At 43.6% G+C, this 23988-nt stretch overlaps 3 protein-coding genes across 3 annotated transcripts; 2 read left to right on the top strand and 1 right to left on the bottom strand.

Moving 5' to 3' along the window:
• Nucleotides 1–28: 28 nt before the first annotated feature.
• rbx1 (ring-box 1, E3 ubiquitin protein ligase) lies at nt 29–2488 on the top strand. Its single transcript, XM_034593193.1, has 5 exons — nt 29–182; nt 1039–1117; nt 1603–1673; nt 1941–2026; nt 2331–2488. Exons 1-5 carry the CDS (start codon nt 102–104, stop codon nt 2341–2343), a joined length of 330 nt encoding a protein of 109 aa, XP_034449084.1. The 5' UTR covers nt 29–101; the 3' UTR covers nt 2344–2488.
• Nucleotides 2489–9750: 7262 nt separating this feature from the next.
• st13 (ST13 Hsp70 interacting protein) lies at nt 9751–15128 on the bottom strand. Its single transcript, XM_034593159.1, has 13 exons — nt 14970–15128; nt 14465–14604; nt 13730–13778; nt 13504–13594; nt 13148–13221; nt 12933–12999; nt 12735–12819; nt 12436–12546; nt 11923–12025; nt 11583–11699; nt 11094–11133; nt 10845–10936; nt 9751–10405 (listed from the first exon to the last, which is right to left on the bottom strand). The coding sequence occupies exons 2-13, from the start codon at nt 14572–14574 to the stop codon at nt 10271–10273; spliced, it is 1074 nt and encodes a 357-aa protein (XP_034449050.1). The 5' UTR covers nt 14575–14604; nt 14970–15128; the 3' UTR covers nt 9751–10270.
• Nucleotides 15129–16181: 1053 nt separating this feature from the next.
• On the top strand, nt 16182–22569 carry xpnpep3 (X-prolyl aminopeptidase 3, mitochondrial). Its single transcript, XM_034593113.1, has 11 exons — nt 16182–16553; nt 17130–17252; nt 17691–17878; nt 17993–18212; nt 18344–18528; nt 19038–19100; nt 19616–19729; nt 19866–19951; nt 20144–20327; nt 20942–21062; nt 21295–22569. Exons 1-11 carry the CDS (start codon nt 16481–16483, stop codon nt 21459–21461), a joined length of 1524 nt encoding a protein of 507 aa, XP_034449004.1. The 5' UTR covers nt 16182–16480; the 3' UTR covers nt 21462–22569.
• The last annotated feature ends 1419 nt before the right edge of the window (nt 22570–23988 follow it).

The raw sequence follows: 23988 nt of genomic DNA, 5'->3' as shown, positions 1-23988 counted from the left end.
GAAAGACATATCGTGGCTGTGATCCGGCATTAACCCGCTGATACCGGCGGAAATCACAGGGTTTCTACTTCCGGGTTGATCACATTAAAACCTCAGCTTTCATGATGGCGGCAGCTATGGATGTAGACACACCGAGCGGCACCAACAGCGGCGCCAGCAAGAAGCGGTTCGAAGTGAAGAAGGTATGATGGCGGAGAGGTCGAGTAAAACATGTCCGCCGCGCCCGGTGACCGCTAACACGGCTCCATGACACGGGCCGGCCGCTAGCATGCTAGCGCCAACTCATTATGGCGTTTAGCCGCTAACGCAGATTAGCTGTCGGCATGAATTAGCACATCTCGTTGTGTGTGTGTGTGTGGGGGGTGAAGCAACGTGATTAAAAACCGCAACTCGCGGTGTGACGAAGACCACCGATCACCCCCCCCCACCCCGGTGTAACCGAGACCGGAGACGAGCCGCCCGAGCGCCTCCCTTAAACCGTATTGACGTCATGGATCACCGAAGCTAAGCTAGCTAACCTAGCTTAGCTCAACTGCATTTCCCAACAGGCGAAGAGTCAAAACAACCTCGTTTCCTTGGAATTGTGCAGAATGGAAACAAACCAAACTCATTATAAGATGTCAATCTGTGTTAAGAAGTATCTCTTAACTGTGTGAAAGAAAAGGGCAAACTTGTTATGAATGTAAAAGTATTACAAATGATCTAAAGTCTTGTGTTTTGCCCAATGTCTGTTAAAATCATTACTAGTTTGTTTCTCTTGTGTATGAACTTGAAGGATTTAATGAACGAGCCGTGTTTTTTTGTTGTGTTTGTGTGTTTGTGTATGACTGTGTGTTGTGGTGGACCCCTCCCACTTCAAATCCATATAAATATATGATATAGGCATTAATCTCTGAAGCTTTACGTGCTGTACAAGTCACAACAGCACTGGTCACTTACTATTTCCATGTGGTTTGTCTGTGCTGCTCAACACGAGCACTGACCTGTTTGTGTCTGAAGTGTGAGATGTAACTTTCCTTGTTTCTTGTGTCCCACCAGTGGAATGCTGTGGCGCTGTGGGCTTGGGACATCGTGGTGGATAACTGCGCTATCTGTCGGAACCACATCATGGATCTCTGTGAGTTCACCTTCACACAGTTGTGGAATCAACAATGACTCGTGCACTCTTGCCATGGTCCATAAAGTTGTTACTGTCCACTCAGACCTCATAGTTTCAGCTGTAGCTCTGGTTTCCAATGTGTGGCCATGCTCGATGTTCTGCGGAACAATGTCTATTTTACCGTAGCTCTTTTGTCATCATTAAATTTAAGCCAAAAATGCTCCCATTCATGTGACTTAAATGATGCAGGAGGCTTCTCCAATTCTTCCACTCCTCCAGTGTCCATGGCTTTCACCGTCAGATACTTTTAATACGCACAGTCCAGGTGAACACAACCGTTTTGATTTAACTGCATCTCTGGATTGTAAATTAAGCAATTATTACTGTACAAAGCCACAGTAAATATAACATTTTGGACGTAATCCGCGGTTCACATAAGTTCGGAACCAAGTGTCGGTTTTGTGAAATTGCATCTGTTGACATTTGTCTCGTTCCCCCACCAGGTATTGAGTGCCAGGCCAACCAGGCTTCTGCTACCTCTGAGGAGTGCACTGTAGCCTGGGGTGTCTGCAATGTGAGTTTCCATACCTGCCTCGAACATATCTCTAATGCTGATTTTATAAATGAGAAATCTCATTGTAATTCAGTGTGATTGCGGAGCATGTTGAGGTCATTTCCAATAAAAATATGAATAAGTTGTATGCAAATAATGTGAGATTTTTGAAGGGGGTATGTTATCGTGACTTAAAAACATAAAATAAGTTCTGGCTATGATAAACCATACAACGAATACAGTATATTCATGTGTCCTTCTACCCTGTTTTTCTTTTTCCATCTACAGCACGCCTTCCATTTCCACTGTATTTCTCGCTGGCTGAAAACCAGACAGGTTTGCCCTCTGGACAACAGGGAGTGGGAGTTTCAGAAGTGAGTATCATCAATCTTAGATTCAGGTGTATTTCCTGAAAGTTTAGTACAGATGTATGGCTCTGGGGAAACCTCTGCAGATTATTCTAACGTTGCATTGAATCTTAGTTTGGTTGCTCATTGTTGCCCTGGGACTGTACAAGTAGTTTATAATGTTTGTAATGAACAGCTGTATTTACAACACATCCTCACAACTTCATGTGTTGCAAAAATCACAAATAAAATATGAACAATAACAATGTAAAAAAGCAACTCTTAATAAGATGAAATAATTCTCTCTTTCTCTCCTTTCATGTTTTCACAGATATGGACACTAGCAGTATTATTGCTAAACCTCCATTTGCTTCAGTTAGCATCATTCATCGTTCAGCCGGCATCCTCATTTCTTTCCTCTCTGATCCCGCCCCCTTTTAACCCTCACAATGTTGTAAGTTCAAAATAAACGTAAATGTTGTCACGATACAGAGCTTGGTTGGTTTTATGGGTTGAAGTGTTATTAGCTTAAGGTTGTTCCCACATCCAGTTTTACATTTCACCTGACACGTTTTCAAAGCATGTGATTCAGTTAATTGTGGAATAAAGTGAAGACAGAACTTAATGTTTATATATTTATTTTTCACACTATTTTATTCCCCCAAAAAATGGGGAAACTGGAGCACCCAGAGTAAACCCATTCGGCCCATACAGTGCATATATACACATACAAACATACATACATACATACATACACACTTGCTCACTATAGTTGTGAGGACACTCATTGACATAATGGATTCCCTAGCTCCGTTATGGTTAGGGTAAGCCCTTCATAACCATCATAACTAAATGTCTAACCAAAGCTCTAACCTAACCCTACAAGCCTTTGAATTTGTAAGGACCAGTCAAAATGCCCTCACAATGATGGTATTGAACCAGAATTGGCCCTCGTAACCATAGAGAGACACACGTGCACAGTTGGTTTTAGGAAATCCAATTGAAGTGGAGGAGCTGAAGTCCAACCATAATCAATACTCCTACAACTATACCCCCGCAGACGGCAGCGTAGTATTGATAGTGAAAGCTGGGGGGGCCCGATCCTGAGTGCTCTTGGAGCTTGCAGTGAAAGCACTCGACTAGGGGAGCACACACCTCACACACGGGGGGGACATGTGGGTAATGTCTACGAATCACACGTTTCGGGTTCTTGACAAACGCACGGCACATCTCTTTGTACACAGACTGAGCCATTATGTCGGACTTAATGCTGGGAACGAGGTCCTTCGGGAGTTCGTCCATGATCAGGTTTAGCAGACGGTCTTTGTGCCAGGCCATGTCCTGCTCTTGGTTGTCCCTGTAGACGTTGCACCTCTGGAAGACCTGCAGGATCACCATGCCGACATACTCCTTCAAGTTTCTCTCTGCCTCAGTAAACTCGTAGTCAGACACCATGTCTGTATCTGGTTTGTCCTGCATCGTCTCTGTATCAGGTACGTTCTGCATTAGCTCTGATGCGTTCCTCGTCTTCTTAATTGTTCTCATTTCGGTTTATTGGCAATGACCTGGTCTCATATAAGCTGACTTTCTTTGTATCTAAACACCCAAGACTTTCATAAAGGCCAAACTGATTTCCTTTGTTCTCTCTTGCGCAATGCTGTGGAGGGCATTCCCTTAAAGGCATTCATTCGCCTTTAAGACAAATCAGGGTGACGCAGCTTTAAATGTGTTGCCATGACATCTAGATCCCCCTTATTTGGATCTTCAGTAAACATAATTTCTTTCCTCTCTGATCCCTCCCACTTTTAACCCTCACTGTTAGTAGTGGCTTCTGATGATTCTGTGTGGTTTGTGAAGCAGAAACCGAGGTGACATCAAGGAGACCAGAAGGTGCAACAATATACAAACGTCAACAGAGTAACACGAGCAATTGTCAGCCACAAGTCTGAAGATGTCTCCCACAGCCTCCCAGTATATCTCCCTCTACTTGTGTCACCCATTCTAACAGCACATCCATGAAAGGCTAGAATAGCTGTCTCTCTATGTTACATGTAGGTTTTCACATCATATTGGACAGTTAAGTCTAAAGTATTGATTCCTAAATCACATTGTGTCCTTACGTCTTGTCACTGGTGAAATACACAAAAGAGTAGAAGTAGGTGAGAGTTGAAGTTGGTGTCTCTCTGTCTGGAGCATCTGAGTGAGATATGAACGTCCCTGAGCGTAGACGCTACAATGTCCTGTTGGTCCTTTATCTAGAACCTGACCTTGGTCCTGCTCAGAGAGAGAAGGGAGTATCTGTGGAATGAGACAGGCACTATTCTCCTGTCACGATACAGAGCTTGGTTGGTTTTATGGGTTGAAGTGTTATTAGCTTAAGGTTGTTCCCACATCCAGTTTTACATTTCACCTGACACGTTTTCAAAGCATGTATTTCAGTTAATTGTGGAATAAAGTGAAGACAGAACTTAATGTTTATATATTTATTTTTCAACAATATTGTACAGATATACTGTAATATACAATATACATAATATATAGTGGCGTATACAGTAATGTGTAAGGATGGTCAGAACTTCCTCAACAGTTCCACCTTGTCATCGCTGTTCTCAAATGGTGAAGACCTATCGCAGTGGTCAATGAGGCATCTACTGTATGTTCATATGTGCACCCCTTTCTCTGGGCTTTTACTTAAAATAAAGGTTTTCGCTCATCTGGAGTAATCCATGACTTATACTACAACATTTAATGTTCTCCCTCCTGGATTTGCAGGAATTCCCCCTCTGGCCTGTCAGTCCCCCGTAACCACGCAGGACTATTATTACTACTATTATTTTATCTCTTATATATAACATTTTACAACTAATTATACTTTAACATTTTATGACTTCTACAATGGCATTTAAAAATGTTTTTTATGACTTATAATATGACTTTCTTGACTTGCTATACGATGCCATTTTTATGACTTACATTATGAGTTCACAGTTAGTGATTGACGATTGAACGCAGATTTATTTCTGATTTGGGCTTTTGTCTGAGTTCCAAATTGGGCAGTGAGTGGAAAATCTGACAAAAAATCATGTAGTGTAAACCTGATGTGTCACCAATTAATAAACACATGTCCTATTGCTTAAAAAAAAAGCATGATGTGTGAAGGAGCATAAGCTTGTTGGCAAAATTGGTACAATAATGATCTTTAGCTCCCTTATCCAGTTTTACATTTCACCTGACAAGTTTTCAAAGCATGTATTTCAGTTAATTGTGAAATAAAGTGAAGACAGAACTTAATGTTTATATATTTATTTTATGGGGAAACTGGAGCACCCAGAGTAAACCCATCTGGTCCATACAGTGCACCAACACATACATACACACACACTTGCTCACTACAGTTGTGAGGACACTCATTGACATAATGGATTCCCTAGATCAGGGGTATTCAACTAAAATGTAAAGAGGTCCAGTTAGAGAAAATGTCTTGAACTAAAGGTCCGGAAGATCATAATGTCTAACTATTTAGTGTGATATATATTTAAGTAGCCTAGTAGTTGTATCAACATCTGCACGAACTAAATAAAAGTAGGGCTGCATTTCAAAATAAGAGAAAATAATAAAATGTGAAAATTGTGCATGTTCAAATACAGGGCTTAACTTCAGAAAAATGCAATAAAGGGAGCAAAAGCTTGAATTTCCCTTTTTCTGTTTCACATCTTGACTCAAAAGTCTCAACCAATTTTACAGTTTTAGAATCACTTTCTTCCCCTGTTATATCCCACTCCCCCACTTTGTTCGTCTGTTTCTCTCCCTTTCTCCGTCTCACTCTTCTGTTTCTCTCCCTTTCTCCGTCTCACTCCTGTTTTCTCTCCCTTTCTCCGTCTCACTCTTCTGTTTCTCTCCCTTTCTCCGTCTCACTCCTGTTTTTTCTCCCTTTCTCCGTCTCACTCCTGTTTTTCTCCCTTTCTCCGTCTCACTCCTGTTTTTCTCCCTTTCTCCGTCTCACTCCTGTTTTTTCTCCCTTTCTCCGTCTCACTCCTGTTTTTCTCCCTTTCTCCGTCTCACTCTTCTGTTTTTTCTCCCTTTCTCCGTCTCACTCCTGTTTTTCTCCCTTTCTCCGTCTCACTCCTGTTTTTTCTCCCTTTCTCCGTCTCACTCCTGTTTTTCTCCCTTTCTCCGTCTCACTCCTGTTTTTTCTCCCTTTCTCCGTCTCACTCCTGTTTTTTCTCCCTTTCTCCGTCTCACTCCTGTTTTTCTCCCTTTCTCCGTCTCACTCTTCTGTTTTTTCTCCCTTTCTCTGTCTCACTCCTGTTTTTTCTCCCTTTCTCCGTCTCACTCCTGTTTTTCTCCCTTTCTCCGTCTCACTCCTGTTTTTTCTCCCTTTCTCCGTCTCACTCCTGTTTCTCTCCCTTTCTCCGTCTCACTCCTGTTTTTTCTCCCTTTCTCCGTCTCACTCCTGTTTTTCTCCCTTTCTCCGTCTCACTCCTGTTTTTTCTCCCTTTCTCCGTCTCACTCCTGTTTCTCTCCCTTTCTCCGTCTCACTCCTGTTTTTTCTCCCTTTCTCCGTCTCACTCCTGTTTTTTCTCCCTTTCTCCGTCTCACTCTTCTGTTTTTTCTCCCTTTCTCCGTCTCACTCCTGTTTTTTCTCCCTTTCTCCGCCTCACTCCTGTTTTTTCTCCCTTTCTCCGTCTCACTCTTCTGTTTTTTCTCCCTTTCTCCGTCTCACTCCTGTTTTTTCTCCCTTTCTCCGTCTCACTCCTGTTTTTTCTCCCTTTCTCCGCCTCACTCCTGTTTTTTCTCCCTTTCTCCGTCTCACTCCTGTTTCTCTCCCTTTCTCCGTCTCACTCCTCTGTTTCTCTCCCTTTCTCCGTCTCACTCCTCTGTATCTCTCCCTTTGTTTTCTCTACCTGTTTCTCTATCTGTCTTTTTCTTTCTACCGTCTTCTCATGTGTAAGTTGCCTCTAACTCTCTCATCTGTCCGCACTGTGGAGTCGCAATGTTTACCGCCTGGAATGCACAGACTTGATTGGCTGAGTGGTATCACGTGGGATGGCTTAACTCGCATGCAATTGGTCTGTGCGTTTCCTCATCCGCTAAACCACTACCGTAAAGACTACAAAAGCTGCGCCGGTTACAAATAGAAGCGCCCCGTCAGGTTTTAAATCATAACCTTCTGTTTTGGCTGTAGGTCCGGGTCCGTACGGGACGGTTTCTGGGTCCGGGTCCGTACGGGACGGCTTCTGGGTCCGGACCCGGACCGCCTGTTAGTGACCTCTGCCCTAGATCATCCAAAATTGGCCCTCATAACCATAGATAGATATGCGCACACGCACACAAGTTCTATTACATAAAAGTGACGGCAAGGACCAGAATTGCAACCATAACGATTACTCCCACAACAAAGCCCCCGCAGATGGCCGAGAAGGATGTACAGCCAAAGGTGGCGGGGAGCTTTCCTGTGTGCTTTTTGAGCTTCGTCTGAAAGGACACAATTATGGAAGTCTCCTCATCTGGGTCTTGTTCACGAATCTTGCTTTTCAGCTTCCTGCCGAACACACGCACAAGCTCCTTGTACACAGACTGAGCCATTTTGTCGAACTTCATGTTGGGAACAAGGTCCTTCGGGAGTCCGTCCGTGATCAGGTTTAGCAGACGCTTTGTGTCTCTGGCCATAACCTCCTCTTTTTCGCCCTTGTAGGCATCGCACTTCTGGAAGACCTGCAGGATCACCAAGCTGACATACGTGTGCAAGTGTTTCTCGGCCTCGGTAAACTCCACCATGTCTTTATCTGGTTTGTCCGGCATCGTCTCTGTTTCAGGTGCGTTCTGCGTTAACTCCGATGCGTTCGTCATCTTCTTAATTGTTCTCAGTTCGGTTTATTGGCAGGTGGCAACCAATGTCAAGGTGCATTGACCTGTTCTAATATAAGCTGACTGCTCTGTATCTATAGTTCAAAGCCTTTCATCCCAAGCTGATTTCCTTGGTTCCCTTGCATAGAGGGGAAATGTCAAAGGAATTCCCTCAAATGGCCTTTGAGACAAATCAGGGTGTTTTCACTTTAAATGTGTGACCATGCTAGATGTATTACCATCAAATGGCCCTTTATGTGCTTCAGTAGGCATCATCATTTCCTCTCTGATCCCTCCCACTTTTAACCCTCACTGTTCTCAATGTTGCAAGTTCAAAATAAACATAAATGTTGTCACAATACAGAGCTTGGTTTGTTTGTATGGGTAGTACAAACATCCTCACACAAAATAGTCTGTATAAAAATGTTTCACATAATTTCATTAGATAATATAGTTTACAATGCGCCCGGTAGACCTTAAGCACCTGCCAGCATTCAAAATAAGTTGTTTTCAAATTGTATTTGGTTCATTTCTGTCTAAATCAGTGATTCTCAAACTGTGTGGCGCCCCCCACTGGTGGGCATAAGGACCGGGAGGGGGACGTGTGAGGCGGAACTAATGTTTTGACTTCCGCATCTCTTTTTGGTTGAGCTTTATCATCGTTGTAACAAAGTGATTATAATTTAATTAATTTTTTCTCTATTTTTTAAAAAGTACAGACAGACTGATGGAGGAATGTCACCAAAAGTACTTAAATTAAGTTGAATTTAAGCAGTTATTCCACTATTCTTTGAAAAAAGTGGCAAATGTCACAAAAAGTAGTTTGAAAAAGGTTTTTTATTTGCACATCAGAAATTCCTGAAAGTAATGTGAATTTAATGTTCATGTGTATGTTATGTAAATACACATGTTAAACTTGGCCCATTTTGTCATAATTTTGTTGGGGCAGGGCATGACAGAAAAGGTTTGAGAACCACTGGTCTAAACACATATACTTCAAGATGTGGGGCGCCAGCAAAATGGACACTCCAACAGCCAATAAGTATTCGTTTTCTTTTTTTAAAAATCGAATGTGATTGGTCGACCCTTGATGCCGTCTCAGCTACATCCGCTGTCACTGAGTTACTTCCCCTGCGAGGATTTGTTGACCGGCTTCAGGGGAACTGCAGGAACAGGGAAACTCTTTCTGATGAGATCATCTGAAGCTGACCTGACCGGACTGACACCTTTTTACAGCTCGGGGGTTAACGCCTGGCAGACGCCGGAGGATAAATGGACTCCTGACCTCAGGCCGAGGATGTAGCCGTTTGAGGGAGCCGCTCTTCCTCAATGACTTCTTGAAAAACACCACATTTCCCTCTGCAACATTAAGAACTAAGTTTGTTGAGGCTGGCCTTGTTGAACTGGGCCATCTCACCAAGGCATCCCGGGGAACACTCCGCGACATCACCAGCATCAGGTCCTCCAGTGCTGAAGAGGACTGTGGAGGAAGTGTTGCAGTCCCTGTCTGTGCCACTGAGTCTATATAGAGCAACCCTTGTCCTCCAAACCGGCCACCTGGAAGAGCAGGAAGAGCCAGATGTTGGGTGAAGGCTGGACTGATGTGGTGAAGTGTTTGGTAGCAGAGAGTAGAACACGCCTTCTACACCCTGACCAGTAACCTGGACGCTTTCAGGTCTCAGTGGGGGATCAGACAGGTTTTATGCTCACTGATTTTTCTGGATCAGCGCGTCATTCTATTTATTAGGTTCTTGAGATATCAAGTTAACGAGAATAGGACGGCCGGACAACCCGAAAACACAATGCCTCCGGCCACTGGCTGTCGAGGGCATAGAGGCATACAAGCGGTTATGTATACAACATGAAACATAAACAGAGATCAAGTGAAAGGAATGTCCAACCAGTTTGCAGGAACAGAGGTTTCAGTATTTTATTATCGTGAATCATTTTCCCAATAGGGTGAGAAATCAAGAACAGCACTTTTTTTGCATTTATAATAGATCTGTTAACAAAACGTTTCTCTGTTCAGAGAAAGAAAAAACACAATAGCTAAACCATTACCATGTATTAAATGCCTGTAAAAAGGTTCGTGAGCTAGCGTCAAAAAGCAGGGCTTTCCAGTTTAGCTTCTCCAGATACAGGTTAAGAAATATCAAACTGTGGTTAAGTGACGTCCCAACTGAGAAGCGTCAGAGACCTGACTCCTAACCGTTCGCTTGCTTGGTTGAGACATCACTAAGTGCTGAACGGCTGATGCAGAACATTAAAAAAGTAGCCCCACTTTCTGGACATTACACCAAATAAACTGCCACCCGCTCCCCACGTTTGATCTGCACACAGTGGAATAATTGTTGGCTCCCTAGATCGTTTCACAACGTATTCACTCTCCCCTTCTCCTCTCCACTCCTTTGGTGCGTTTCCTGTTTATGGTTGTGGTGGGGCTCCAAATTTGGCACTTAGCTTGGTGACGAGTGCCATGATTTTGGGGTTGCTCTGATACTTGGAGATGTTGGCTGGATTCTGCGCCACATCCTGGAAGGCAGTCATCACCTCAGGGTCCTAGAGTTGAATATGGAAAATGTCATCTTTATTCACGCAGTGCATTTACAAAATCAGGTTAAAAGGCTTGCTGTCAGTTTAAATGATTAAAAATCCACCAGTTAGGACAGTTTTTGTTTTGTTTCCCATCTCTTCTTCTCTATCTCTCACATAAATAAAGGCAAAAATGAAAATAAATTCCCCCCTCCATCTTTTTAATCTCTTTTAGTGAACCACATCCAAGTCCTTGTCTGTGCTGCGCTGTCAAAGGCTCAAATACACATGATCCTGTTTGTGGAATCAACACACATCCCTTCGTATCTTGTCTCCTGCCTTCTTCTTAACTCCACCTCCACAGACCACCACCTTCTCATCCAACACAAAGAACTAAACTTTCCAAAATACAACATATTTCTTTGAGATTTTGGGGTGAACTATCCCTTTAGTGTTCCCGTCATACCTTCATGGCGTTGAGAAGCTCAGGATCCTTCAGGAGGTCACCAAGACCGGCCATGCCAGGAGGGGCTCCACCTGGGAATCCAGCAGCACCCGCTGAATAACAATGAAAAGATTCACCTTTTAACTACATGATGTGACTAATGCTTTCCCCCCCCCAAAGGGTACTATGTTCCCATGTCTCCTATAATGGTATTTTGAGTGTATAGCTTATCCCATCATGCAATGAACCAGCTCGGTTCCAATCTCCTACCTGGAAAGAATCCTCCTCCAGCCTGTCGTGCTTCTTCCTCCTGTTGAGACAAAAGAATGGGACACGTTTCAGGAGGCATTCAGGAGTCACCAGTGGTTTCTTCTGTTGCTTTAAAAAGGGGCCTACAGAAAACTCTTATTGTGAAAACTAGTGCAGTGCCTGTTTCGAATGGGCTGTTTTCTTGGCCTGTGGCGATGCTGGTTGCAGATTTCTTTCTGAAACTGTACAAGTGAGCTGCAGGAATTAAGCTGTGGCAAATAAAGACCCGCTGCTGGACTCAGTATGCAGAACGCGAGAATGAGCTGTATTCATTGTTGTGAAGCAGGAGATTCCGGAAATGCGATTCTACCAAGCGATGCTATCACAGCTCTTGCGGCCTGCACATGTACCTTTGAGCCTCCCTGAGCATCTCTAGTTGACCATTGCAGTTCAACTTTGAAGGATCATTTATTAGCTTTTCCAGATATGAAATCCTCCAGAGCAACTCACCCTCTGAGCCTTTGCGTGCTCCTCTCTTGCTTTCTTTACCCGCTCTTGTTTCTCCTTGACCTCCGTTTCTTCTCTCTTGCGCTCATATTTGCGTCTGTGCTCAATGAGCTTGTTCGCCTGGAAAGAAAGGTAAGAAAGACACATAAGACAAACTTGATTCCCTCTCTGTCAGTGCAGGTTTCTAGAGACCTCTGATCAAACTGTTACTGAGATCCCCCCCTCTATTCTGAGCATGCACACATAAAAATAACATACCTGCATTAAAGTTACTACACACTAATTATTTTTAAAAAGCCTGCAACGTGTTTTTTTTAATTCCCTCTCTTCTCGGGTAATTTACCTTAGGCTGGACCTCCTTCAGCATCGCACTGGCGTCCTCGTCGTAGTCCAGTTTACAGGCTGTGGCCAGGTCTCTGGCTGCCTCCTCCCAGTGCCCCAGCAGCCTGCAGCCACACACACGCACAATACGTTACCGTCAAATCAGCGAGCAGATGGCAGGAGCAGCGTGGACGCAGTGTTCCCCCACAAACAGACCTTACTTTGGCAAGCAGCCCACATAGATCAATGGCAATAACTATAACAAATAATTAATGTAATCACTCCATAATTACATACTAAGTGACAGTTTAAATGTTTTATTGAGAGTCACACTGATTCCATCACTGGCCCCATGATTAGTTATTGATATAATCCTAGTTGCCAAAGATGAGGTGTGTTAATCCTGGGAGTGTTTACACTGAAGGTTTGGTCATGTCATGCGGATGTGAAGGTTCAACCTCTCTGCCAGGTGTTTGCTCACAGCACACACTGGGAAGTATCTGGCCTATAGTAGAGTCTTTCAATAGGAACGTACCTGTGAGCTTTCCCCCTCCACTTGTAAGGCTGTGCAGAGTCTGGGTTGATGCTGATGGCTCTGTCGCAATCTCTGATGGCTGCGTTTGGTTTCTGCATCTTGATGTAGACACTAAACACACAAGAGGACAACCGATTACACTCATTCAGAACAAAAGAGTAGTTACAAAGCAGACAGTGTTTGTGTCACAGCTAAAGTCCGAGCCTTTAAAAGTTATTATTTTCAGGAATCGAACAGTGACCAGGATGAATGAGACTCTGCAATGAATAACCTGAATAAAATACACCTGCAGCTCTCACCTTGCCCTCTTGGCGTACAGGATGGCTAAGCAGGGATTCAGCTTGATGGCTCCAGTGAAAAGATCCAGAGCTTTCTGTAGATCACCTGTAAAAGAAAAATGTGTAAGAGATGATTAATCTAATTTAGTTCAGTACTCTTTACCTCATCTTCACAGGAAGTGTGTCTTCACAGGCCCGATATTCTGAATCTCCACCTACCTTCTCCCAGAGCATTAATGGCCTCCATCTTCATCTCATCGGCCTGGTCCATCACCTCCTCTGTGACCTGAGGACATTTATAGACAAGATAATCTAACGAATCCTGTTACAATGGTTGAAATTGCCTTGAATCTCCTTTATAAACTGATTGGTTTCCTCGAGAGGACGGGGGTTTGCATCAGAGTAAATGTGTTCATGATTAGTAGACGTTTTACCTCCGCATTTTCAAAGTCTCCCATCTCCTGTGGTTCATCGGTGTCTGGCTCGATCACTCCCTCGTCGCTGATTTCTGAAAAGGCCGACAGATGAACACAATGTTTATAATAAACTTCGCTTCACTTCAAGTTCTTTGCTCGGGTTTAAGTGTCGGGGGGTTTACTGGCCTGCTTTGGTTTTCATCAAGATTACACAAACAGCACAGTTAGCATTAATAAGTGAGATGGAGTGGTGCTGGTAGGATTGGGTTTCCACCCATTTACAGACTCAGCTAAACTAACCAGCTGCCAGATCTACTGACTCCTGTGTCCAGAGGTGTGGTTAAAGAAACTGTTGAAGGTTGGGATGGACAAACCTATTTCACTCTCCTCGCTCTCGGACAGTGTAGGAGGCTTGGGCTCAGGAGGAGGAGCTGATGCAGGGGGAGGTCCACAGGGACATCCACCCTACAGGTCAGAGAGTTACAGCATGATGTGACCACCACGAACACATAACTGCCAATACTATTAATCAGAGTATAAGAATAACATACACAAGAATAAAATCTAATCATCACAAATAAAGAATAAATAGCATCTCACGTGGCATGACTCCTCAGTCGGGGGTGGAGGAGGGATCGTTGCTCCCATGCTGCAAAACAAAAATCATGAGTAATTCAGCCAGAAGCCCAAGTCCCATGATTTTTCAAGTTCTCAGTTTACTGGATTAGTCAAAACAGATGCTTTTTTTAATCTTTAGTGTCTTTCCAAAGAACTTCTTTGCCGTCCAACGTCTCCATACTGCTCCTGTGAATGGAAGACGTGACTGTGAATGGAAATAAGTTCATTTACACCATGTTTTTCGCCTGAATGTCCTGTTATCCTCCTCCAGAGCCGCGTTCGTGTGTGGATCACAGACATTTAGGCTGAAACACGGTGTAAATGACCTCGTTTCCATTCACAGGAGCAGTTTGGAGCCATTTGATGTTGTTTTTGTACGTTTGAAGAATCGGTCACCATTTACTTCAATTGTATTGGATTTGTCTGCGACGTCGTTCACCCCTGAAACTCCAGATGTGTTTTGTGGACTCAAACACTTCACACCCCCCCCCCCCCCTCCTCCATCATAGTGGTGAGTGGATAATGAGTGAACCGTAATGATTGGCTGAACTAACCCTTTAATCTAAGAACACATGTGGCACAGTGACAGATAAATAAATTCCCTGTGGGTGTTTGGCTCAATAACCCGGACACTTGTTTTGTGTGTGTGTGTGTGTGTGTGTGTGTGTGTGTGTGTGTGTGTGTTCACGTGCGTTCACGTGCTGCAGCAGCACTGACCCCAGCAGCCAGGTCCGGAAGAAGCTCATCTCTGGAAGGTGCAGGATCCCCGGGTTGGACTCGCACCGCTGCACGAAGCCCTTTAACTCGGACATTTTCCTTGGGTCCATGTTGCTCTGTCACGTCCCGCACACGGCGCGCTGCAGGCGGGGAAAGAGAAGCGAGAAACACCCGTAAACAGCTTAACCGAGCCTGGTGTTGTTTGCGTTTCCTAGCGGCTAACTACGGCTAGCTACGCTAACCCGGCCGGGGCCGAGTGAAGGTCCGCCACCGCCTCAACGTGATCCCCCTCCCCTGGAAAACCAACAATGTGAAATAACACAACACGAGCCCCTGATTCACTGACGACCAGCCTGAAGTTTCTGGAAATGTGAATCCGTCAGTCATGTCATGGCCGCTTGACGCATGATAGCACCCGTGAGCTAGCTGCAGCCTGCACCGAGATTAGCGGGAAAACACGGCGGAGCAGCGGCACACAGAATCCCCGTATCCGAGTGAAACGCACCTGTTCGAAGATCTACGCCGATGGCGGCCGGAAAGAAACCCCACAGAGGACGGCGACGGTCGACTTGCAGCAGTGCTACGCTTCTCTGGAGGCAGCGTCGCTTCGGGTTTTCATTCAGGCAAGTTGTGGGACAGCCCGAGAGGTCACGAGCATTTGTTGCCCTGCAGTGAGTCTGTCAGGATCAGCTCAGTTTACAGGGAATCTCCCCGACCCCCAACCTTTGGACTGAAGGATTATATATATATACTTAGTGTTTTATCAATCTTAATGTGAAATGTGACTGTGGAATATTACAACATTATAAACTTAATTCTGTGTGAAAGATTTCACACCCATAAATGCATAAAAGCCAATAATACCCCTGATTTGACAAGATTCCTCTGTGAACCGACATAATGAGACATAACGTATGAATACCGATACAGGGATCATGTCTGTGTATGAAATCATCCACTCACCCACTAACTTTCACTATGTAGGGACTTCTATAGAGAGAACTACACAGTGAGCTCTTTTGGACACTCACTACTTGGCAGATTTCTTCTGTGCCCGTGATTACGTCATTGTTAAATGATTATGACGTACAAAAACTACAATTTCTGCTGGTGGAAAATCCCATAATACATTTTAAATGTTTATTTTACTCTTCGTTTTAATCCTTTTTGGCTCTGCTCTTATTTAAATTGGTAGGAAAGGGCGGGCGCAGTGCATGATGGTATATTGCTCGGTGAGTGACCATCGATTGTACACTACTTTTCACAATGCATTGTGGGAAACAATGAGTCCACTGTATAAAGTATTGAGAATATAATTGAACATTTTGTCGTTGTTGCCTCTGCCTGCTGCACCCCCCCCTCATCTGAAAACTTTGGAGAATATGTTGCTGTTGTGAACATTTGTCGTTTTCCATTACACCTCGGAATGACGTCACACCCGAATAACCTGAGTGGATAATGTTCCAGTTGCATGGGAACAATGTTTACGTTAACCAGCTAGCCATTGTTAGCCACATGAACGCGGCTCCAGGCAGAAGGATTTGAATGTCTGGGTTTACGGACACTTGGATGACACCACAGGAGCAGTATGGGGGGGATGTTGGGTTTTTTACATTTGAAGAAGTGGTCACCATTCACTTCAATTCTATTGGATTCTGCTGCAACGCTTTTTTAGCCCTGAAACTCCAAAAGGGTCATTTTTGGTTGAACTATCCCTTTAAGCCAAAAGGAGGCGGGGTTAAGCGCCTCTGCCTGGGAAGCCAAACTCAGGGGGAAGTGTATCCCGCTGCACCAATGAGCGTGGGGAACTGTCAGCTAGCAGCGAGCTAACCTGAAGCTAACGCTAGCGGCTGACAGCCACAGACAAACAGAGGAGTTTTCACGTCGGTGAGTCGCAGCAACGCACAGCTGCGTGTCTCCGCATGCGAGCACGACGCTGTTGTTGACTGTCGGTGACGCTCCACGGCCACACTGTGGCGCTATGCTGTGACTGAGCCGTGTCCTCGAGCTGTGACCATGTTGCCCTCCAGCAGCAGAACCTGGTTCCGCTCGGCTGTCCAGCTGCTGCCGCCGGGGAGACGGACTCCAGGTCAGTGAGAAGCCCCAGTGGGTTCATGCACATGTTCTGACAGCTGCTGCCCTCGGGATCTCTGGTCTGTTCCATTGGGGTGAAGTCACAGGAAGAAACTTTGCATGCTCAGGTCACTGATATTTCATAAGAGCAAGTTATGAGTGATGTAATGAAAAAGAAGCAGATTTTCTGCCAAATTTCTACAGTAAAATGTCTTGAAACGTGATATACAGACAGTGAGAGTCAACAGGAACAAGAGGGAAGAGGAATATCTGTGTCACCTCTTCTGGATTATTGTAAAATAATATTTAATAGGAGCAAGATATGAGTGATACAATGAAAAAGTTGTCAACTTCCCTTTAATTTCCCCCACATTTCTACAGTCAAAACTTATGAAACTTGACACACGGACAGAGGGCGTCACCGTGAAAAAGAAAAGTTAGCAACTTTGTCTCCCTTTTCTTTTTTCTTACCTGAAACTTGTATCCTCCTTCGGTAAAGTTCCTCTCTGACATGATTGTGACTCAGTGGATGCTGGGAACCAGTGGATGCTGGGAACCAGTGTAAGAGTGTGTGTTGTGTGTCTGTCTCCAGGATGTATTTCGTGCCCAACCAGAAGTGTTTCTTTAAAACCCGGAGGTTTGAAACCAAAGACGGTTCCACCGCGGTACCTGGGCCAGCCGAGCCCTTTCACCCACCCACACCTCATTAAGTATGGTGAGTACGGTTTTCAGAGCTGTGCTGAACCAATACATTTACACTTTTAAGGGAAAACCTGCAATTAGTCACACCAAGCACGTATTCCTCTGTGCGTCATGTCACATTTAGAAATAGAAGTACATGTCTTGGCGATGATCTTGTCACAATATCTCAACAACTCTACAAGAGAATATCTTCAAATTTAGTACAATCGTTCACTTGGATTCACAAATGAACTGATTAGATTCTGGTGATCAAAAGTCAAGATCACTTTGAGCTCACAAAACGTGATTTTGGCCTTGGACGGCATTTTTTATCTGAACAGTCAAAAGTCAGCTTTAATGTGACGTGATGATTTTGTAGAAACACTTTTCAGTTCAATATTTAACTCCAAAACATTGATTGTGAACATATTTCTTGATGTATTCAACCTGAAAGCTGATCTCTTCCCCTTAGGTGACGTGACCCCAGGCTTGAGCCAGACAGAGTATGAGCTCCGCAGACATCGACTGGCATCGCTGATCGAGGCCCAGGCAGACAGGCTGGGACCCTCTGCGTCCTCCAGCAACCATGTGGTCATCGTTTTGTCCCATCCGACCCGCTTCATGACCAACGACATCCCTTATCACTTCCACCAGAACCAGGTGCCTTTTTGATTTCATGTTTCATTTCTTCATCTTCACTTTTATCATCTTCTGCCTCTGTGGGTTTTTGTTATCAAGTCTTCCCCAAATAACCAGGAGTCATATGTTCCCCAGGATTTCCTTTACCTCAGTGGCATCTTGGAGCCTGACAGCGCCATGGTTCTTTACGGGAAAGGGCGACCGGATCAGGCCATCTTATTCGTCCCCCGCAGAGACCCGGGGCGAGAGTTGTGGGACGGGCCCCGCTCAGGGAAGGATGGAGCGGCTGCTTTGACCGGCATCGAGAGAGTTCACAGCACTGAAGAGCTGGGTGTTGTGCTCAAGGCCCTGAAAGGTTGGTGCATGGGGGTGTGAGGATGCATGTCCAGCAGAAACGCCTCTTAACAGAACTAAGGTTACGAGATAGACCACAAACATTAGGACCGTAACTTCATAGTTAACTGTTTTCTGTCTACTCCCTTTCAGGCACCGTGCTTTGGTACGATAACTCTCAGCCTGCCCACCCTCGGCTCCACCAGGCTCACGTGTGTCCTGTGCTGGAGCCGGGGCCGATGCCACGCTCTCTCAAGCCCCTCATACACTCTCTCAGGGCCCTCAAGAGCTCAGGAGAGGTGGCGCTCATGCAAGAAGCAGGTCGCATCACAGCACAGGTCGGTGTTTAAATGACTTTCAATACTCTGAGGGTCACAGACACAAACACACACACAGAGGACATTACACTGATTTCCTAGAGACTCACCCTGACCGTAACCTTAACTTAAAACATGTTTTCAGCTTCAAATTGAAGGTGATTTTTGTCCTCATTAGGAAGACAAGTCCCCATAATGTGACTGTTGAAACAGATTTAATCCCCCACAACATGAGTATTACCTGGAACACACACACACCCACTTAATATATCCTCATCTCTAGTTCTCAACTCTTAATAAAATCATCTTATACATAAATAACTGCCCATGAATAGTACTTCTGTACGTTATGCTGTTGCTCTATTTGTTTGTTGTATGTTTTCACCGTCAATATTATTACTTCCAAATACCTGCAGTATTTCTATTTCCCTGTATCGTAATGTATTGATGTCCCTCAGCCACGCTGTGTAACACTTGTAGAGATTCTTTTCAACACAAGCAGTGCACCAACACAAATCCTTGTCTTCCAGGCTTTTAGGAGGACGATGGCTCTGTCTCACGGAGACGTAGACGAAGCTGTGCTCTTTGCGAAGGTGACTGAAAATCTTTCTGTGGCACTTTACTGGCTCACTATCACGTGTGGCCCCTTAATGATGTCCATGTCTTTTATTGATCAGGCTCTTTAATATAATTACCGGGGGCATAAGTATCATACATTGATTATTCAGTACCTGCAGATGTTAATAACTGTTCCTCATTAGCATTGACAAACTGACCGAAGCAACATATTATATATGAAAGGGACAGTAGTGATTGAGAAGTTTTAATGAGAAATACAAAAAGAAATCATATCAGTCGATATTAGTATTTATCACGATGAAGGACACATTATTATTTCTTTAAAGTTTAAAGACTGATTCTATATATATATACATATATATAGACCTTTTTGTGTAATGTGTAATTTCAGTTTTTATTTAAAAGAGACTTGTCAATGACTGTGCAGTTATGATCCTATATACTACTTATAGCCATTATAAATGATACACTCATACTATGAAAAAGGTTTTGTCAAAGCATATTAATAGTATAAAATTCTCCCCATCAGTTTGATTTTGAGAATCGGATCCATGGCGCCAACTTCCTGGCGTATCCTCCTGTGGTCGCTGGAGGAAATCGAGCCAATACTCTTCACTACATAAACAACAACCAGATAATAAAGGTAACGGAAGGTGCTGCAGGTGTGAAAGGATCAGTCATGAGATATCAGGTGCAATCTAAGCCCTCTGGAAACGATAAAGGGTACAAACACTTGAAGTAATCACTCCTTGTACTTTTCTCCTGCTCTCCTGCATCAGGACGGCGAAATGGTGCTGCTTGATGGTGGCTGTGAATACTTCGGTTATGTCAGTGACATCACTCGGACATGGCCGGTAAACGGAAAGTAAGTTTGACAAAAGGGGAAAAGGACAAAACATTTCGATTCATTGAGAAACTGTAGCAGGTCAGTGGACGTCAGCTGAGTAGGCCGTCGTTCATATGTGGCCCAGAACGCATTTGTATTCACACATTCGTCTTTATTGACCTGAGACACAAACACACCTGTAATGTGCTGCTCTCACCTCCTTCCTGCCAGATTCAGCGCTGCCCAGGCGGAGCTGTACGAGGCCGTCCTGGAGGTCCAGCGCTCCTGTTTGTCTCTGTGCTCCCCGGGTGTTAGTCTAGATCACATCTACACTACCATGCTGGCTGTGCTGGGACGGCAGCTCAGGCGGCTCGGGATTGTTAAGGCCAGTACCAGTGATGCCGATGTACAAAAGGTAATAATCAGAGAAATAATGCAGTGTTTCAAATTGCAGTTTGAACAATAATAGATTCTTGGTGATTATTCCTGTGCTTTACACCAGTTTGAAAGCGGCTCTTAGCTTTTAGGGAACAAAGTTGTAGCTGAAAGTAACAAAATGTCTCAATATGTGTTTCAAAAAGTTGAATTTCCCATATTGTGTAGTGAAGTGTCCATCGCCCACACCAGAGAGTCATGACAGAAATGATACAGACACTGTTATCATGTCAGTTGGGTATTAAATATATTTTAAAATATCTGCCAAGGTGGTTATGTTTTGTTAAGTTGTAGATTCAGGTTCTTTTCCACAACATTGTAAGACAGGACATTTTTGGTAATTTCTTAGGAAGTGATGAATGGATCTTGTTGTAAAAAACAGACAATTATAGTTTTGAGATTATAAGAGCTATACAGGAGTAGGACTGGCAGAGGTATTACTTCCAGTGAAGGCCATTCTAGTTGGTATATGAGTTTATTCATGTCCTCATCAATGGTCTTCAGTCAGTTCTGCCAATGTAATCGATGAAGTGAAGTAATTGAACGCTCCAACAACTTCTTAAGACCTTATATTTCTTGTCATGCTCGTCCCAGGCTGCTCGGCGTTACTGCCCCCACCACGTTGGTCATTACCTGGGCATGGATGTCCACGACACCTCTGAGCTGTCCCGCTCACAGCCTCTACAGCCAGGAATGGCCATCACTATAGAACCAGGTATGGATAAACTAGGCTTTTACATACTTTCTCACCATCTTGATTCTTACTCAAGATGTGCAGATGTGGCTGTTGATCGATAATCTGTGTAAGAACAGATTTAAAAACCCAAACACTCACATTATCTTCTGTACTAACTTCCCATTTCAAATGATGAATCCCTCTCTTCCTATCTGGCTCATGTTATTCCTGCTTTCACACATGTCCCCCTTTTCTCCTTTTTTTTGTACAGGTTTGTACATCAGCGAGGACAGTGACCAGGCGCCAGAGCGTTTCCGTGGCCTGGGCATCAGAATTGAGGATGATGTGGTGATCCGAGACAAGGGAGGCCCTCTGATTCTGTCCTCTGACGCGCCAAAGACCATCGCTGATGTAGAACAGGCCTGTGCCCAGAGATAGGGCAGGGAGAGACAAGTGAGCAAGTAAGGCACAGAGTTGACAGGAGGTCTGTGTGCTGTGCTTCTCAACTATCCCCGTAGTGATGACGTCATTGGGCTCAGGGCCCCGCTACATGACAGGAGGGGGTGCACTGCAAGTCTCCAGTTTTAGTCACTTTTGGAAACTGTCGTGGAAGCTCCTAGATTTTGCAGAAAGTCCTGTGAAAACATAATTTAAGAAGACGATTACACTAAATTTAAAACTTTAAATCCACAACTGTTAACTATGCTATAACTGATGAGTTCCTCTTCAATGTAACTGCACAGCAGGGCAACAGTGGTCACAGCATACCACATGGAGACCGACCCTTATCATATACAACCGATTTATCCAGTATTGTTGTGGTGCTATCAGCAGGTGTCAACCATGGAAGCGTTTTTCATTCTTAAAACCTTCATATTTCTATTTTATTTCAGAATAGCTTCCATCATAGCACGCCAGGTTAAACACTTTCATTTGTCGTCTTACTCAAATATACACACTTTATTTTTCTGCTACACCCAAATATGCATCATTTTGATGCTGCACTTCAGAAAATGAAAACACCAAATGTTGAACATGCTTTCATTGTACTGTAGGAGGGTCAGGAAGGACCAGAGGATATCAAATCAATACAACACCATCATGAGATTGATGAAGAAGAACCTGTTGAAAAATGCTGCTCCTTATGAATCAGGAATGATTCTCACTATTACGCCAATGCACAGAAATATGACAATGTGTGTGTACGTATGTGTGTGTGGGAATTGTGTCTTTTTTTTTAGCAGAGAGAAAAATGTGATATCCTTTAAGGAAATTATGTTTATATATATATATATGTATATTAAAAAGATCTTTCTTTCATAACTTATCACTTTTGTTGGTTTGACTCAGGTCACTAATGATGGACAGCACGATGGAAAAGATGATGCTAATGATAATAGTGTCTGCACTGAATCAAGTTACAAAACCTTGACTGTGACGCAAAATAATATGAACGTATCTCCTCATGGTTACAAGGTCACATAGACAAAGATCCCAGTGCTGATATGGAAGGAAAGTCTCCCTCAATATGGTGTATTTGGATTACTTCTCTGGCAAAAGGATATTTTGCAATACAATAGAATGTTAAAATATAATATATACTGTATAATTATTGTTCAAGTTTCACGTTAAAGTTTCAAGTTTTATTTGTCATGTGTAAGTTAACACAGGGTAAGTAGTACAATGAAAAGTGTTGGACGAGAAGCACGGGTCAGCTCAGCAGTGCGATTAGCGCAATAATCAAATTTAAATAAAACAAAGTAAGAAGAGGTTTATATAGAGAAAGAGTCAAATCGATACTATATGACGCAGTGCAACATCCGAGGATGCACGTGTGGTGACAACTTTAAACTGTATAAGTACAAGGTATTGCAGTTTCCAGAGGTGAGTGAGAAAGTACAGAGGCAGGTAAACATGCAAGAGTTATTGGACATTAATAATAATGATGATGGTAGTAAACATATCTCTAACTACAGTTGAGGTAACTTGTGAATACTCATCCTGACTGTATGAGGAGTATTTTTTAATACTCCTCCTGGCTGTATGTGTAGTATTTGTAAATTGTAAATACTCCTCCTGGCTGTATGTTTACTATATGTTAATACTCTTCCTGGCTGTATGTGTAGTGTTTGTGAATACTCCTCCTGACAGTATATGTAGTATTTGTTAATACTACTCCTGCCTGTATGTGTAGTATTTGTAAATACTCCTCCTGACTGTATGTGTAGTATTTGTGAATACTCCCTCTGACTGTATGTGTAGTATTTGTGAATACTCTTCCTGACTGTATGTGTAGTACTTGTGAATACTCCCTCTGACTGTATGTGTAGTATTTGTGAATACTCTTCCTGACTGTATGTGTAGTATTTGTGAATACTCCCTCTGACAGTATGTGTAGTATTTGTGAATACTCCTCCTGACAGTATGTGTAGTATTTGTGAATACTCTTCCTGACTGTATGTGTAGTATTTGTGAATACTCCCTCTGACTGTATGTGTAGTATTTGTGAATACTCTTCCTGACTGTATGCGTAGTACTTGTGAATACTCCCTCTGACAGTATGTGTAGTATTTGTGAATACTCCTCCTGACAGTATGTGTAGTATTTGTGAATACTCTTCCTGACTGTATGTGTAGTATTTGTGAATACTCCCTCTGACTGTATGTGTAGTATTTGTGAATACTCCTCCGGACAGTATGTGTAGTATTTGTGAATACTCCTCCTGACAGTATGTGTAGTATTTGTGAATACTCTTCCTGACTGTATGTGTAGTATTTGTGAATACTCCCTCTGACTGTATGTGTAGTATTTGTGAATACTCCTCCGGACAGTATGTGTAGTATTTGGATGAGATGAGTGAGTTGCAGTAAAACACAGAGTTACTTTGACCGAGCATCATGAAGACTCAAATCTACGGAATCTGTTTCCGGACAATCCCGAGCACCTCCGAAGACTCCCTCCTCCT

Source organism: Hippoglossus hippoglossus, chromosome 8 (assembly GCF_009819705.1).
Source record: "Hippoglossus hippoglossus isolate fHipHip1 chromosome 8, fHipHip1.pri, whole genome shotgun sequence".
Lineage (NCBI taxonomy): Eukaryota > Metazoa > Chordata > Actinopteri > Pleuronectiformes > Pleuronectidae > Hippoglossus > Hippoglossus hippoglossus.
Note: the sequence above shows the minus strand (reverse complement) of the source record. Positions and strands in the feature narration are given on the sequence as shown.